Genomic DNA, 12908 nt, shown 5'->3' with positions numbered 1-12908 from the left:
GATGAGACAGCTCTGCACGCACTATTTGAATACTACTGTAAATGTGCGGCCGCTATTTCTGCGCCTTGATTTAACACTTTTTAAAGGCAGGCGCGAGGCTGCACCCTCTGGGTGAGAGCGGAGGCAGCCATCTGCAGGAGTTCAGAGGTGTATCAGTCAGATGTTTGGTGCAGTCATTTAGTTCATTCTTAAATGTATCAATAATCAACACATCAAAGGGAAACCGTGAATCAACCTGAGTTTATATAAATGAAACTGAATATTCAACGCTTTGATCAGCGGTTATTAAATCAGACATGTATTTTGTCTTTCTATTTTTACTTTTAAACTCTGATGTTTGCAGTGCGCTCCTGACCTGGATGGAGAGCTCACCAAGCGCTCAGCTCTCCCTCCTCTACTTCCTGTGTGCCGTTCCCATCTCCAAGTCGCTCGAGACCAGCTGGTATTGAAAGCTATGTACCCCAACTTTGATCCCTTGCACCGGGACATAAATGACCAGCGTTACTCCTGATTCAGCGCTGTCATGGTTTACCTCACTGTATGGTCACAGAAGACGCACCTCATGATGTCAGACCATGTTGGCACAACACAGCAACTGCTTATCCATGTCCTGATTAACTAGCGACTTTTTTGGCTGTGCGGAGATACTTTCATCTATGGATTTTCAATTTTCCAATATTTCTCTTCCAATAATACCTCCATCTCCATCTTGCTAGTTGTGACCTTGGCGCAAGCAATCTTAGCGAATCACCCACAAACCCTGGCAAACTATTACTGTTATTTTTATCCCTCTAATTACAGCAATGTGAGGTTTTTACAATCAGTGGCTGTATCACTCTTCATGAGAGGTGTCCTTACTCTACAAGCAGAGCCTACTTTCACTGGAAGTACAGAATAACAGTGAGAACTGGGCTAAATTAGTACTGTTCTTTCCTCCTTTGTCTATATCTTGGCACACAGATGTTAACCTTTTAAATGCGTATTACTCCAGTGCTGCACAAGATCACATCATCTGAAAATAATACAACCAGTTCAGTTCAGTTGTTACTTATTAGGCAGAGGTCTGGTAGAAAAGGTTGCTGTACCATTAGGGCAGCATTCTTCTCTGCTGCTTTGATTACACTCTGAAACCTCTTCCTGTTGTCCTCAGTGCAGGCCCCGTGCTGTGATAGTTAAACCAGCAGGCTCTCAATACTAGAGTGGTAGAAGGTCTTCAGCAGTTCGGTGTCCATACCGTTCTTCCTGAGGACCCTCCTGGAAGGACACTGTGATGTTGGTCCTCCTCACTGTCGGGCCCATGTCTGGACCGCTGGAAATTACAGTAAAATACACCCTGACATACATTTAAGAGTGGATATGTTAGACCGTGTAATGTAAGGTTGTATTTTGCTAATTTGAAAACAGCCAAAAGCTTGCAAGTGGAATATCATTGTCTTGGTTTTAATGTGCTGAAACAAAACAACTGTATGCATGTCTGTGTGGTGTGTGAATAACTAATGGAACTAACACCTCCAAATGCACAATTCAGGAAACAAATAAGTACTCAGTAAACAAGAGTGCAAACACAATGTCATTTATTCCGACCACATAACACATCTCAACAGAACTATTTAACTAACTTAAACAAGTAACAACAAGAACCATATATAACCATTAACGCAAACAATGACCAAATATGGACAAAAGAAAATTAAACACATATTTCCCTCTAGACTTGTTGTCTCCGCAAAACAGAGATCAGCTCCATTACAGCTTCCTGGAAGGGGCGATGCTGTTGGTTCACGGCACTGTTAAACAGACTCCCCAAGTCTGGGTATGCAATGTTGAACTGCTGTTCTGCATTTTGCTGGTCTTCCAGAGACTGAAAGGGATTGGTGCCAAATATTGACTCTCTGGTCAGGTTTGCCCCCCTCTCCTGCAGGTAGAGATCAGCAGCCTCTGCTGAACCTGGCAGATGTTGTTCTGACAGCTTCACCTGACATCCACCTTCAGCCAGGACATTTGGAATCCCTCTTCCTTATGAAAGACAATGTTGAATCAGTGTACAGTATGTTTCTCTTGGTATTGAGACACACTCTGCTGTACTGTACTGTAACAAACTGTCCCCATCCCAGTATCAGTAATGCTAAAGTCTACTGACATTACACAGAAATAAACTGTTTGTGTCCATGTATGTCTGATTTGGCCTGACAGGCAACTGTAACACCAACAGTAAAGTGTTGTCAGGTGCTTAACTTATGTAATATCAAATTCATGTGAATGTGTCATCAAGAAGGAAATCATTATGTGCTGATTTGCAGCCAAAAAACAATAAATGAGCTAGTTTGTCAGTTCTTATGTAAATCTAATGATTATATTTTTAAAATCCTTTAAAATCCTTTAATTTGTGTTGAGTTATGATGAAAAAATTAAACTTATTATCAAATTAAGTCTATAAAACAAAATGTGTAATAATTGAGGGACTCTTTTAAAATGCTTTTAAGATGAGCTGTATTTACACATCGTTTACGGTAACATTTTGAACTTGAAAATGTTCAGTGGGAACAGAGAAAGCAGCAGGCAATACCAGGTGCTGCTGAGGGGGAAGTTATTCTCATAACAACCTCCCAGGTATGGGAACTTATTTTTGTGTCGCGGTGACAACTCATAAAATTGAAGAAATACCTGAAACTGTGTGAGAATTCCAAGCATCAATAAAGCGTTGGATTCCGATCCTGGCTACCTGACAGGTCAGGTTTGACACACAGTATCGGACTGTGCTGTCGTCCATATCAATAAGCTCTTGGTCCACCAGGTGAACCAGGGCTGCCTTCAGTGGATAGGTGACCCTGTTGTTCACCTCTGGCCACACACGTTCGATCCTGTGGTTCTGTGAAAATGTAGAGCAGAAGGGAATTCAAAAACATCAATAAGTTCTGTTCTGTTCAATTCTGTTGTGAAAAATACATACCCATACACACATATTTCATGTTGAGAAAAATTATATTTTGAAAAGCTTTTAAATACCCTTGTTGATGCTGTCTGCTGGCATGGTTCCCTGTCTTGCCGAAACCTGTACCCTGACAGTTTTTCCTGGATATAGAGTGAGAGATAGAATTCTCCTCCGTGATCCACCCTCAGCTGATCCCAAAGGCCATAGGTCACAACAGCATTCCTTTTCAATCAATGAAAAGAGAAATAAAAGCTCAAAAAAACGTAACCATTTCATTCAAATTGCACACCCTATCACAAATTAATGACATATTTTATATTTGAATGGACTCATCAGTTGGCTGTGGATAATTACAATGTATAATTTTATATTTACTACTACCCAAATACATTCAAAAATTTTTTCTCATCCCTTAATCATGTCATGCTGCATTAGAAAAATTAATAATAATAATACTACAAAACATATAATAAAAAGCCAACAGGGTAAAGACTTTTCATTTTTATTGCTATGAGCTGCACATTGTTTTGATCAGTCCAGTCCAAGCTGGCTCTTATTCTTTCCTATACAACTGTAAGCCAAAACACTATCAAACTTTCTTCAACTTAAACTTCACTTGAAGGGCAGTTGTTAAAAACTTTCATCAGTAAAACATTTTTCATCAGAAATCACACAGCTTTGTACATATATAATCCACATATCAACTCACCTGTACACTTCATCATATATAACAAGATTGTTTTTTACAGGCATGATGGAGTAGGCCACAATCTTGCTGCTATAGCCATCTATGGCCACCACATATGTCACCCCATACATGGCCATCTTTTCATTTTGGTCCATGTGAAGCTTTTGACCAAAATATGCCGCTTGATACGGCATGGGATTGAGATTCCTCAAGCCCTAGAGAAAAGATTGACAATGGTTTCAATGTAACTGAAAGGGATATTTGACTTAAAAGATAGAAATGGGGCAATAAACTGTTTGTAGGCAAGCTGTAAATGGATAAAATTTCATATCTCACAAAAATTGAGCCATTTATTGAAAAGCACTAACATCAACTAGAAGAACATGTTTTTGGGATTGTATGCGTTTAACTGATTCGGGATTGCGCGTCAACTGAATCGTCCTCGGTCAGAAGGAAAAGGCAAACTCCATCAGTACAGTTCAGCCAGATTTACTGAAGGTTCAGGAGGTGCAGATGATTTGTTTCCTGCATAGATGTATTTGTATGGTTGTTGGTGTGTGTGGTTTGTCAAGTACGAACGCACACGGAACTCAGACACACAGGATTAATGCAGCATATAACACAAATGGCAATTTCTGCGGTGTAGCTGCTAGGCTGCTAGGCTCATGCGGTCAGGCCAAAAATGAAACTTAAAACAATTACGACACAACAGAACTACAAGAGGCCTGGTGCATTCCGAGTAAAGTAGTCCCAGTAGGGCACAGACTTTTAAAAACATGAGAAAGGGAAATCCAGACCTTTTCACTGGCTGATTTATTGTCACACATGTGAAATGCATTTGCATTTACCGTTGAACTTAAAATAGGCTACAACACAAAGAAGTTTTAAGTGCATACTCACTTGGCAACGAGTCTCGTGGTAAGGAGGCTGAACAGCCTTCAGTGCAGCTGCAACTCTCATTTCTGAGGCATGGATGCCTTTGCTATGGAGGTATCCCTTCATCAACCTCCGACCATAAGTCGGCCCTGTCTAAAAAAGAATAAAAGGTATTAAACACAAACACACACACAAGCTGAGGTTTGGACACATAAAATGTTATAGTATCATAAAGATACATTGGCTGTGGTTAGACCAGTAGTAGACTGGACGATTATGGAAAAAATAATAATCACAATTCTTCTGATTGATATTGAAATCACGATTAATGTACACGATTATTTATTGATTTTAATAAGTGTTTATTGAACCACCAAAGCTCAACCTCAAATATAACTTTTTAAAGAAACAACTGCAAATAAATTTGAAATAAGTAAAGGAGTAAAATAATATATTAAAATAATAATGGTAATAAAAAAATGAATAGCCAGTCTATATGTGTTCCTGTTATACATGTGACATTAATGATTTTTCTTCGATTACAGTGTTTTTATAATTGTTAGAAGGCATGATTGTAATCATGATTAAAATTCGATTAATTGTCCAGCCCTAACATGTTACTGGGCTTCTAGCGGAGCAAGTTTTTCTCGGCATGCGTACAGGTGCTTTTTTCAGCAGAACACGGGTGACAAATCCGTTCATTGTGTAGTGCCACTGTGGCCAAGAGCTGGCCACCCAGCACCAATATGCAGTTATTTGTGTTGCCATCATGATCTGAAGAGTAATGCATGACAAAAATGTCAGTCTTCAAATCAGGCTATCCCGTTTGTGAATAGGCAGTTTACAACCATTAAATTAAATATGATGCTATCAATTGCTGTTTATGTAGGCCTACTACAGGCAGCGCCGCTGCTCTACCTGGCAGTGAGCAATGTTCAAACTTATTATCATATGAAGGCCGTTTACCTCTTGAATTGCATCCACAACTGCGCCCTCCAACTGACACTTTGACACCAGTCTATTTTTTTTAGGTTCCGACTTGCGCAGAATTTCTTTATACTCGGGACCGACGCGCCTTTCTCCAAACCCATTGAAACCAACGTATTGGAAATTTCATTGTAAGTTTTGCCATTTGACATCATAGTTTTGATTAAATCTAGGTGTGCATCAAGAGCCATCTCTGTGTGAGTATACGCGGGAGCAACTTCGAATTTGAGCGGGTGAATGTGCGTGATACGTAGGCCTATTAAGGACTACTAATACCCGTTTGACATGTCACAAATTTGAGCGGGCAAAGCATTCGTTTCTGCAAGGCAGACGGTGTGAAACGAATAGCATTGCTCTTAATTCCTCTCTCTGGTTCTGGATATGGATATGGATCTCGGAAGAGTGACTTTGTGGCGTGGGACCCGCAGTGTTAATGTTCGGCACATGGACCTGACACTGGACAACATTTCCCGGATTTTTAAGGTAATTCTTATTTTTCTCATTACAGTTGCTGTAATTACATGATGGTGTTTAACAATAACGTGGTAGAGTTATGTTCAATCAGAGGGAAACTTTTAATGTTCTAACTAAAACTCTTCCATAACAACAGTTAATATGCTCCATTTATGGCTTTGTGTCTGCAGTTTTTGGCTTTGTAACAAAATGTGAGGGAAAATAAAGTTTGGTTGTTGTGGTGGGATGGCACATGGCGGATGCAATCCAAAACTTTATATGTTTGCTCTGGCATTAGATATTCAGGTAAAACTCTAAAACTACATTTAAACAGCAGATATTAGTTTTCCACATGTTATCATTCTTTCATTCATTTCTTTTTCCGAAACAGCACAAATAAGATCATTCCAGCTCAGACCCAGCAAGGTCTCTTTGTCATCCTAAATCAGATTCTTACCTGATGTTTTCAATTACCTCATACTGTGATCTTGTCTCATTTCATCCCACTTTTATACAGTATATCTGTGGTGGGAGAGGAAGGAGGTCTGGATAATAGCTAGAGGGCACTGGATCTAAAAAGTTTGAGAAGCACTGATATAAACCATGTCAGAAAAAAACAAAATCTGCAACACATTAAATTAAAGACTAATAACAGGACAGAACATTGGATGGAAGCATTACAGACCAATGTTATGTGATACCAGCCATAGTTCATGACAATATGCCAACTTGGAAAATATAACATTAAGATCTGGCTGGACAGTGACATGTTGTTCTTTTAGGAATGAAGGAGAAGAAAACAAAGTTTGAAGTGGGACTGTGTGGATGCATAACAGTGTATCAAACTTTTGAAAGTCATTGTCTTCCATTCTCCCTTAGCTGATCCCATCCACAATTTATCTAATAAAGGACGGTGGTGATGTCCTACTGCCCAGCACCACAGGCTACATCGATGATGATGACTTACATCGATGTGAGGTCTGTGGGGATGAGGAGCGGTCTGAAGCGGTTCCTGGTAAGGCCAAAGCATATGATTATTGTAACTGATTTATCTGCTATTATCTGTTATTGATGCGCCTTGAGATGACTTTGTTATGAATTGTCGCTATACAAATTAATTGAATTGTAATTGATTCATTATTGGTTCTGTGTTTCTAAAATGGGTGAGAAATGGTAGGCTACTTTTTCTACTACAGTTAAGATAGCATTGACAATTGTTTGGTCCACATCTAAATTGTACATTATATTTACAATCTTAGAGGAACAAAGACAACCTGTGTGAAGTTGGGCCCCCATCCTCAATAAAACTTGATGAAAATAGTCTCAATAGTACGCAGTTTTGTGCTGCATTTGCGCTGGTTTGTGTTGAAAAAGTGATTGTTGGTGCTGCTTTAGATTTCGAGATATTTAACACTCTTTGAAAAGTGAATTTGAGGTCATGCAGCTTCCCATTTTCCAACTGAGCCTAAAGTGGTCTCATTCGTTTGTGCTGGATTATGCTGAAAAATTATCATTTGTGCTGGTTCAGTTTTTTCCAGTATTGCATAAACTCATATAACTTTCTCTCTGTGGGCTGCCCTTGACACTTTGACGTGTGTTTGATGTAGCATGATTGTGACATCGACCACTCGTGATCACAACTGCAGTTGCATTAATGTTTTTATTACTGACAGTCCCATTTATATAAACCGTGTACTTATTTTAAGTTTGTGATTGTAATGGCCATTTGATATCAATGCATTATCAGTGTTCGCCTTAGATACCACTCGTAAACTCGTGATTTTACATCAGCAGGTGAAGTGCAATGAAAAATGCAAATTTTTGCAGTACTTTGGAAAGAGACCATTTTAAGTTCATGTTGACTACAATGGGAGGCTGCAAGCCCTCAGGTGGGCCCGGTATTTTTGCAGGAAGGAAACTACAAAAACACACGAGCTGCAGTCTGCAGGAGGTAGGTTCTGGTATGAGAAAGAGGCAGCTCCCAGCAAGCCAACACACCCAGCGCTCATTTTGGGAGAAACTCCCTCTGCTGGCAAATTACAGCTATTACACTTACAATTTCATATTTAATTTAAGTAGGCGTTTATAGAGATGGGATCATCCGTAATAAAAACACAAATTAAATTGTAACTGTGATCACGAGTGGTTGGTGTCACAGTCATAGCAATGTTACATCAAAACACATATCACAGTGTCAATAGTAAACTTGCAATACCATAAATTCTAAAACAAGACAAACGCTAATTTTTTTCAGCATAAACTAGTGCAAATGCTGCACAAACAATAGAAACTATATTTTATTGAGGATGGGGGGCAAACTTCATGCAGGTACAGACACCATATTCATCTCCAGGAAGCTAGAGGAGTTAAAAAAAAAACATGCTTGATCATCAAACCAGCTCCTACTTTTTGCTGAAGCACACGTGCTTGCTGGCTTGCACTGTTGTTTTGGATGTTTTTAAAGGTTTTTGTGGGTTTTTCACTGTTTGTGTTTTAAGCCTTAGCCTATGGAAGTTTGTCCAGAAAATAGCTTTTATTCCCTTGGTCAGCCTCTTGGTAACTCGTGAGTTGGTTTTGATAGTCACCTAACATCATAAATCTCATGAAAAAAAAAAGATTAATTGTCACAGTTCCTCCTGCAAGACAGCCAGCCTTCACCTTTATGACAAGACCATCTACATCCACCGGACATGCTGGGCCCCCTACCCCACGTCCTGCCAAACTTTTCACCAGGTATGAGACCAAATAACCTTCTTTGTCATGGTTTATTAACAGAAAATAAACAAGAAATGGTGATTAAAAACTCTCATGCATAACATGCACAAAAGTTCTAATCATCGCCAAATCTTATGTACCTCTCCCCTCTTTGTCTTTGCATTGGAAGGAATATATTACTTGGAAGGGTGGAAAGAGGCAGCCTGACGATAGATGGTGCCTCACTCATTGTGGAGTTCAGCCTGGCTGATGCCACAATTCCAGCAATGTCTGAAAAAGTGAGGAGGGAGCTGAGGAGCGATATGGACATTGTTCTATGCGATGGACATGGGAACAAGTTAGTGGAGTCTAGTGGGACTAATGGTATGTTAAGTTGTTTACCTTTGGCAGAATGCCTTGTTCACTCGATCCTTTGATGAAATTAAATGTTTTATTCAGGCAAGCTTCAACTCTTTTTCAAGAGGTAAGTGATGTAACCTCATCTGTTGGGTGATACCAATCACCTGTTAGAGCAAATATCTTATTCTTATTCCATAAGCGTCAAATACCACTCATAATTACTAAACAGTAATCAGTAACATAGACTAATCGCAATAGTGTATTTTGTGTTGCTAACATTGCTTTGTTTTGTAACAAACTTTAACTTCTGAATGTTACTCTACTTCTTTTCCTTGCTTATAAATCATTGACATGGGGTGGGGTCAAGGTTCAAGCTCTTCTGTGAATTTGCTGACATCTGTCTGCCACAGGACAGCCCATTAAAGCCATAAGTTCAGAAAGCCTCATGCTTATTCATACATGGAAAGTCTTAAACTAAAACTTATTTTATTGACAAAACAACATTTAACATGCTTATTAAACTGGTAAAGAAACACCAGTAGACATTATCCTCCTTCAGCAAAATAATCAGCGTTGTATCTTTGCTTCAGGCCTAGCCTTCTGGAGACAAAATGCCAGGAAGGTTGTTGCTGTCCCACAACTGGACTTTGAGGAGCTGCAAAGGAGGAAGAAGAGGAGGAGTGGGTAAGAAGTGTTTTTAAATATGATTTTTCATGCTCAATGGAGATAGATATATGGATGACAGTGTTACAATGTTATTTTTTTATTTTTCTTTTATATTTTTCATTCTTTAAATATATATGGTAAAATATGTTATCCTTTTAACTAGCTAACAACTATTTAAATTGCAAGGCCAAGCAAGTAATCTAAGTACTAAGCTGCTTGCTTATCTACTCATGACTAACTACAGTGTCAACAAGTTAAAATTGGAGAACCGCAGGGACCTTTTCTCATTTGCAAATTTGTTTTGCCTTCCACCAGTGTCACAGAGGAGAGCCACATCACAAACATGGAGGAGCTGGTCCTGGCAGCAGAACAGCTGCCAGCAATCACCAAAGCCCTCCAAGACCTCGGACAATTTGCCAGGGCCAATAAAGTTAGCACAATAGCCTTGACGGATGAGGAGGTGGCATCAGTCAAGGCCACATTCAAATGCGTCATATGCAGAGGTGTGTAAGGTAACACATATAAGGCATAGTTAAGCATTTAATAATCCCTAAGTTGTATGAGTTGGTTAATTTCCTTCAATTATCATTGTGTGTTGAGAAGCTCACATCGCTGCCCCACAAATTAAAAAACAAAAAACACTGATAATCATAGGGAATGTACCTACTAATCTATTTAGGGGTAGACCGAATGCAGTTTTCTGGCCGATCACAGATCTTTAAAAAATTTGATCTACCGATACCGATTTTTGCCGATTCCGATTTTTCACCACATAATGCTGCCAAATTGAAGACATGTTTTTCCGGTGGACCTTTGTTAACCCTTTGGACTCCAGGGGGCATTTTTGGGGGGATTTATCGTCCGGTACGTCTTGTGTTATTGCTGATAAAAAAGTTATCTTTAAAAATATAACTTGCAACTATAATACAAATGTCAAAATTGTCCCATTTGCTCACTGTTTCTCATGCCATTCTTAGAGGCAGTTTTTATCTGCTATGAGCTCCATCAAATATTTTACCCTTTGCAGTGTATTTTTCTAATATACAATGAAAAAAAGTTGCACAAAAACAAGTAACAAGGGTAATAGTAGCATAAATTACAGCACTGTGTAAAATTCCATACTATTCCATTGATATATTAGTCCTTAGACGTCAATTATTGCGTTCATAACAAAGTTTCATTCATGGAGACGACTCACAGACAGAGGAGTGAAGCATCTCGACAACTAAAGATCTTTGACACAGCACGTCACCGCAAGAAGCTTTACAATTGGATCTTTCAGCTCATGTGATACAACTCGATAATACGATTTGACACTGAGATTCCAACACAAACACCTTAGCTTAGCTTGGCTTCTCTACGTCCTGAAGAAATACCGGAGCTATCGGCTCAAATCTTGAACTTTTCTTTACAGAGAAGAAGACAGTAAGATCGGTTTCACATGTACTGATCCGCCGATAACCAATCCCCCAAAATTAATGAAATCGGGGACATCCCTAAATCTATTGTTTATAATTATGGGGATAGGTTAATTTCGACAGAGAGCCTCCATTCTCACTCCTAATCTGTCAGGTCATGTAATTAATTATGTCAGCTATTCCGGACCTCCGGCATATTTCCTCTTTAAGTGAATAAACTGACATGAAGCTGCTAATCATGAACAACTAATTGTTCTTACAAACAATTTTCATGCATCTTGCAGATCCAATGAGGAACCCTGTGGCAAGCTCATGCTGCCGTGGCCTGATAGGTTGCCAGGTGTGCATTGATCAATGGGTGGCCCATGAACCCAGCTGCCCAAAGTGCCGGGATGCAGACTTTGTTACAAAAATGTTTGAAATGACAGGCATGGAGGAGACTGTTCAGTTACTCAAAGACACTATTCGTGATTGATTTTTTTAATTTTCTTTTGTCCATATTTGGTCATTGTTTGCGTTAATGGTTATATATGGTTCTTGTTGTTACTTGTTTAAGTTAGTTAAATAGTTCTGTTGAGATGTGTTATGTGGTCGGAATAAATGACATTGTGTTTGCACTCTTGTTTACTGAGTACTTATTTGTTTCCTGAATTGTGCATTTGGAGGTGTTAGTTCCATTAGTTATTCACACACCACACAGACATGCATACAGTTGTTTTGTTTCAGCACATTAAAACCAAGACAATGATATTCCACTTGCAAGCTTTTGGCTGTTTTCAAATTAGCAAAATACAACCTTACATTACACGGTCTAACATATCCACTCTTAAATGTATGTCAGGGTGTATTTTACTGTAATTTCCAGCGGTCCAGACATGGGCCCGACAGTGAGGAGGACCAACATCACAGTGTCCTTCCAGGAGGGTCCTCAGGAAGAACGGTATGGACACCGAACTGCTGAAGACCTTCTACCACTCTAGTATTGAGAGCCTGCTGGTTTAACTATCACAGCACGGGGCCTGCACTGAGGACAACAGGAAGAGGTTTCAGAGTGTAATCAAAGCAGCAGAGAAGAATGCTGCCCTAATGGTACAGCAACCTTTTCTACCAGACCTCTGCCTAATAAGTAACAACTGAACTGAACTGGTTGTATTATTTTCAGATGATGTGATCTTGTGCAGCACTGGAGTAATACGCATTTAAAAGGTTAACATCTGTGTGCCAAGATATAGACAAAGGAGGAAAGAACAGTACTAATTTAGCCCAGTTCTCACTGTTATTCTGTACTTCCAGTGAAAGTAGGCTCTGCTTGTAGAGTAAGGACACCTCTCATGAAGAGTGATACAGCCACTGATTGTAAAAACCTCACATTGCTGTAATTAGAGGGATAAAAATAACAGTAATAGTTTGCCAGGGTTTGTGGGTGATTCGCTAAGATTGCTTGCGCCAAGGTCACAACTAGCAAGATGGAGATGGAGGTATTATTGGAAGAGAAATATTGGAAAATTGAAAATCCATAGATGAAAGTATCTCCGCACAGCCAAAAAAGTCGCTAGTTAATCAGGACATGGATAAGCAGTTGCTGTGTTGTGCCAACATGGTCTGACATCATGAGGTGCGTCTTCTGTGACCATACAGTGAGGTAAACCATGACAGCGCTGAATCAGGAGTAACGCTGGTCATTTATGTCCCGGTGCAAGGGATCAAAGTTGGGGTACATAGCTTTCAATACCAGCTGGTCTCGAGCGACTTGGAGATGGGAACGGCACACAGGAAGTAGAGGAGGGAGAGCTGAGCGCTTGGTGAGCTCTCCATCCAGGTCAGGAGCGCACTG

At 39.6% G+C, this 12908-nt stretch overlaps 2 protein-coding genes across 3 annotated transcripts; one reads left to right on the top strand and one right to left on the bottom strand.

Annotated features, from left to right (window-relative positions):
- Positions 1 to 1552: 1552 nt before the first annotated feature.
- LOC121647985 lies at positions 1553 to 6821 on the bottom strand. 2 transcript variants are annotated; one of them, XM_041997848.1, is made up of 6 exons: positions 6411 to 6821; positions 4521 to 4649; positions 3642 to 3835; positions 3007 to 3154; positions 2665 to 2869; positions 1553 to 2016 (listed from the first exon to the last, which is right to left on the bottom strand). In XM_041997848.1, exons 2-6 carry the CDS (start codon positions 4620 to 4622, stop codon positions 1709 to 1711), a joined length of 957 nt encoding a protein of 318 aa, XP_041853782.1. In that variant the 5' UTR covers positions 4623 to 4649; positions 6411 to 6821; the 3' UTR covers positions 1553 to 1708. The 2 variants fall into 2 exon arrangements, with proteins under 2 accessions (XP_041853782.1, XP_041853783.1); XM_041997849.1 differs by having other exon boundaries at positions 1878 to 2012.
- Positions 5779 to 11691, top strand: LOC121648102. Its single transcript, XM_041998050.1, has 8 exons — positions 5779 to 5966; positions 6816 to 6951; positions 8567 to 8669; positions 8821 to 8962; positions 9042 to 9114; positions 9581 to 9674; positions 9972 to 10159; positions 11359 to 11691. The coding sequence occupies exons 1-8, from the start codon at positions 5865 to 5867 to the stop codon at positions 11547 to 11549; spliced, it is 1029 nt and encodes a 342-aa protein (XP_041853984.1). The 5' UTR covers positions 5779 to 5864; the 3' UTR covers positions 11550 to 11691.
- Positions 11692 to 12908: the final 1217 nt, after the last annotated feature.

Source organism: Melanotaenia boesemani, chromosome 10 (genome assembly GCF_017639745.1).
Source record: "Melanotaenia boesemani isolate fMelBoe1 chromosome 10, fMelBoe1.pri, whole genome shotgun sequence".
NCBI lineage: Eukaryota > Metazoa > Chordata > Actinopteri > Atheriniformes > Melanotaeniidae > Melanotaenia > Melanotaenia boesemani.
The sequence above is the reverse complement of the archived record's forward strand: the minus strand, read 5'-3'. Positions and strand labels throughout refer to the sequence as shown.

Bases quoted from the DNA above. Each gene is read 5' to 3' on its own strand.
- LOC121647985 (XM_041997848.1), bottom strand. From the start codon at position 4,622: ATGAAGGGATACCTCCATAGCAAAGGCATCCATGCCTCAGAAATGAGA. The intron at 3,155-3,641 runs GTGAGTTGATAT...TTGATTGAAAAG, and splicing joins ATATATGATGAAGTGTACAG to GAATGCTGTTGTGACCTATG. The intron at 2,870-3,006 runs GTATTTAAAAGC...ACATTTTCACAG, and splicing joins AGCAGACAGCATCAACAAGG to AACCACAGGATCGAACGTGT.
- LOC121648102 (XM_041998050.1), top strand. From the start codon at position 5,865: ATGGATATGGATCTCGGAAGAGTGACTTTGTGGCGTGGGACCCGCAGT. The intron at 6,952-8,566 runs GTAAGGCCAAAG...TAATTGTCACAG, and splicing joins GCGGTCTGAAGCGGTTCCTG to TTCCTCCTGCAAGACAGCCA. The intron at 9,115-9,580 runs GTAAGTGATGTA...TCTTTGCTTCAG, and splicing joins CTTCAACTCTTTTTCAAGAG to GCCTAGCCTTCTGGAGACAA.